Source organism: Ascaphus truei, chromosome 15 (genome assembly GCF_040206685.1).
Source record: "Ascaphus truei isolate aAscTru1 chromosome 15, aAscTru1.hap1, whole genome shotgun sequence".
Lineage (NCBI taxonomy): Eukaryota > Metazoa > Chordata > Amphibia > Anura > Ascaphidae > Ascaphus > Ascaphus truei.
In genome coordinates this window covers 18829936-18832435 of record NC_134497.1, presented here as the reverse complement: position 1 = coordinate 18832435, position 2500 = coordinate 18829936, and the positions used below count along the sequence as shown (strand labels likewise).

At 54.2% G+C, this 2500-nt stretch overlaps 1 protein-coding gene across 1 annotated transcript in view; it reads right to left on the bottom strand.

Moving 5' to 3' along the window:
* The window catches only part of MYBL2 (MYB proto-oncogene like 2), a 49244-nt gene that overhangs the window by 14488 nt on the left and 32256 nt on the right, over positions 1–2500 (bottom strand). The window contains exon 2 of the mRNA XM_075571206.1: positions 1405–1656. Within this exon, the coding sequence (XP_075427321.1) occupies positions 1405–1656 (252 nt within the window). The remainder of the gene's footprint in view (positions 1–1404; positions 1657–2500) is intronic.

Below are 2500 nucleotides of genomic sequence, written 5' to 3'. Positions count from 1 at the left end.
TAACCGCTAAACCCCTAAACATAATCCCCCTACCCCAACCGCTAAACATAATCCCCCTACCCTAACCGCTAAACCCCTAAACATAATCCCCTACCCTAAAAGCTAAACCCCTAAACATAATCCTCCTACCCTAACCGCTAAACATAACCCCCCTACCCTAACCGCTAAACCCCTAAACATAATCCCCCTACCCCAACCGCTAAACCCATAAACATAATCCCCTACCCCAACCGCTAAACCCCTAAACATAATCCCCCTACCCCAACCGCTAAACCCCTAAACATAATCCTCCTACCCCAAACGCTAAACCCCTAAACATAATCCCCCTACCCCAACCGCTAAACCCCTAAACATAATCCCCTACCCTAACCACTAAACCCCTAAACATAATCCCCTACCCTAACCGCTAAACCCCTAAACATAATTCCCCTACCCTAACCGCTAAACCCCTAAACATAATCCCCTACCCCAACCGCTAAACCCCTAAACATAATTCCCCTACCCTAACCGCTAAACCCCTAAACATAATCCCCCTACCCCAACCGCTAAACATAATCCCCCTACCCTAACCGCTAAACCCCTAAACATAATCCCCTACCCTAAAAGCTAAACCCCTAAACATAATCCCCCTAACCCAACCGCTAAACATAACCCCCCTACCCTAACCGCTAAACCCCTAAACATAATCCCCTACCCCAACCGCTAAACCCCTAAACATAATCCCCCTACCCCAACCGCTAAACCCCTAAACATAATTCCCCTACCCTAACCGCTAAACCCCTAAACATAATCCCCCTACCCCAACCGCTAAACCCCTAAACATAATCCCCTACCCTAACCGCTAAACCCCTAAACATAATCTCCCTACCCCAACCGCTAAACATAATCCCCTACCCTAACCGCTAAACCCCTAAACATAATCCCCTACCCTAACCGCTAAACCCCTAAACATAATCCCCTACCCCAACCGCTAAACATAATCCCTCTACCCTAACCGCTAAACCCCTAAACATAATCCCCCTACCCCAACCGCTAAACATAATCCCCCTACCCCAACCACTAAACCCCTGAACATAATCCCCCTACCCTAACCGCTAAACCCCTAAACATAATCCCCCTAGCCCAACCGCTAAAACCCCTAAAGTTTAAAGTTAGCCCCCTACCCCGCTTACCGACCATCATGCCCAGCGCCTCGCTGATTAGGGGGGGCGGTGGTCAGAGCGAGAAGGTAGAAGGATACACCACCCACTTACCGACTCCATCATTTCCAGCGCGTCGCTTATGGGAGGATGGGGGGGGGGGAGGGGGGGTTAGAAGGTATACGCCACTTAGCGACGCGCTGGACATGATTGAGTCGCTGATGGGAGATGGGGGGGGTGGGAGGTAGAAGGATAAGCCCCTTACCGACTCCATCATTTCCAGCGCGTCGCTGATGGCGGGGTTGGGGCCCGGCACCAGGAAGTTGATGTATTCCACCATCCATTTCTCCGGGGCGGAGTCCACGGACGAGGGGGCGGAAGAGAGGCTGGAGCCCGGGCTCGGCGCCTCCTCGTTCTCGCTCTGCGGCTCCGATTTCCCGTCACCGTCACCGCATTCCGCCGCAGCCTCGACTTTGGCCTCCAGGGGATCCGCGGGCGGCGCGGGTAAAGGCTCCGGCTGATAAAAAGCAGGAGCGGCGTTAGGAAAAAAATGTGTCACCCCGTTAAAATGACTCGTAACGGCTTCTGTGTCAATCCCGGTGCTCAGGGAAACGCTCATGTGGTGTCTTTCAGCTTTGCCCAGTGTGGCAGCTTCCGATTTGGTGGGCGGTTACGGCAAGCCTCGCTAGGAGACCCCGTAATGAGGGAGAAGAGTTATGGTAAGCCTCGCTAGGAGACCCCGTAACGAGGGAGAAGAGTTATGGTAAGCCTCGCTTGGAGACCCCGTAACGAGGGAGAAGAGTTATGGTAAGCCTCGCTTGGAGACCCCGTAACGAGGGAGAAGAGTTATGGCAAGCCTCGCTAGGAGACCCCGTAACGAGGGAGAAGAGTTATGGCAAGCCTCGCTAGGAGACCCCGTAACGAGGGAGAAGAGTTATGGTAAGCCTCGCTAGGAGACCCCGTAACGAGGGAGAAGAGTTATGGTAAGCCTCGCTAGGAGACCCCGTAACGAGGGAGAAGAGTTATGGCAAGCCTCGCTAAAAGACCCCGTAACGAGGGAGAAGAGTTATGGTAAGCCTCGCTTGGAGACCCCGTAACGAGGGAGAAGAGTTATGGTAAGCCTCGCTTGGAATCCCGGTGACAGGGGGGGGGGGAGGTTACGGTAAGCCTCACTGGGAGTCACCGCGAAGAGGCGGTTACGGTAAGCCTCACCTGGAGTCACCGCGAAGAGGCGGTTACGGTAAGCCTCACTGGGAGTCACCGCGAAGAGGCGGTTACGGTAAGCCTCGCTAGGAGTCGCCGTGATGGGGGGGGGGGGGTTACGGTAAGTCTCGCTAGGAGTCGCCGTGATGGGGGGAGGT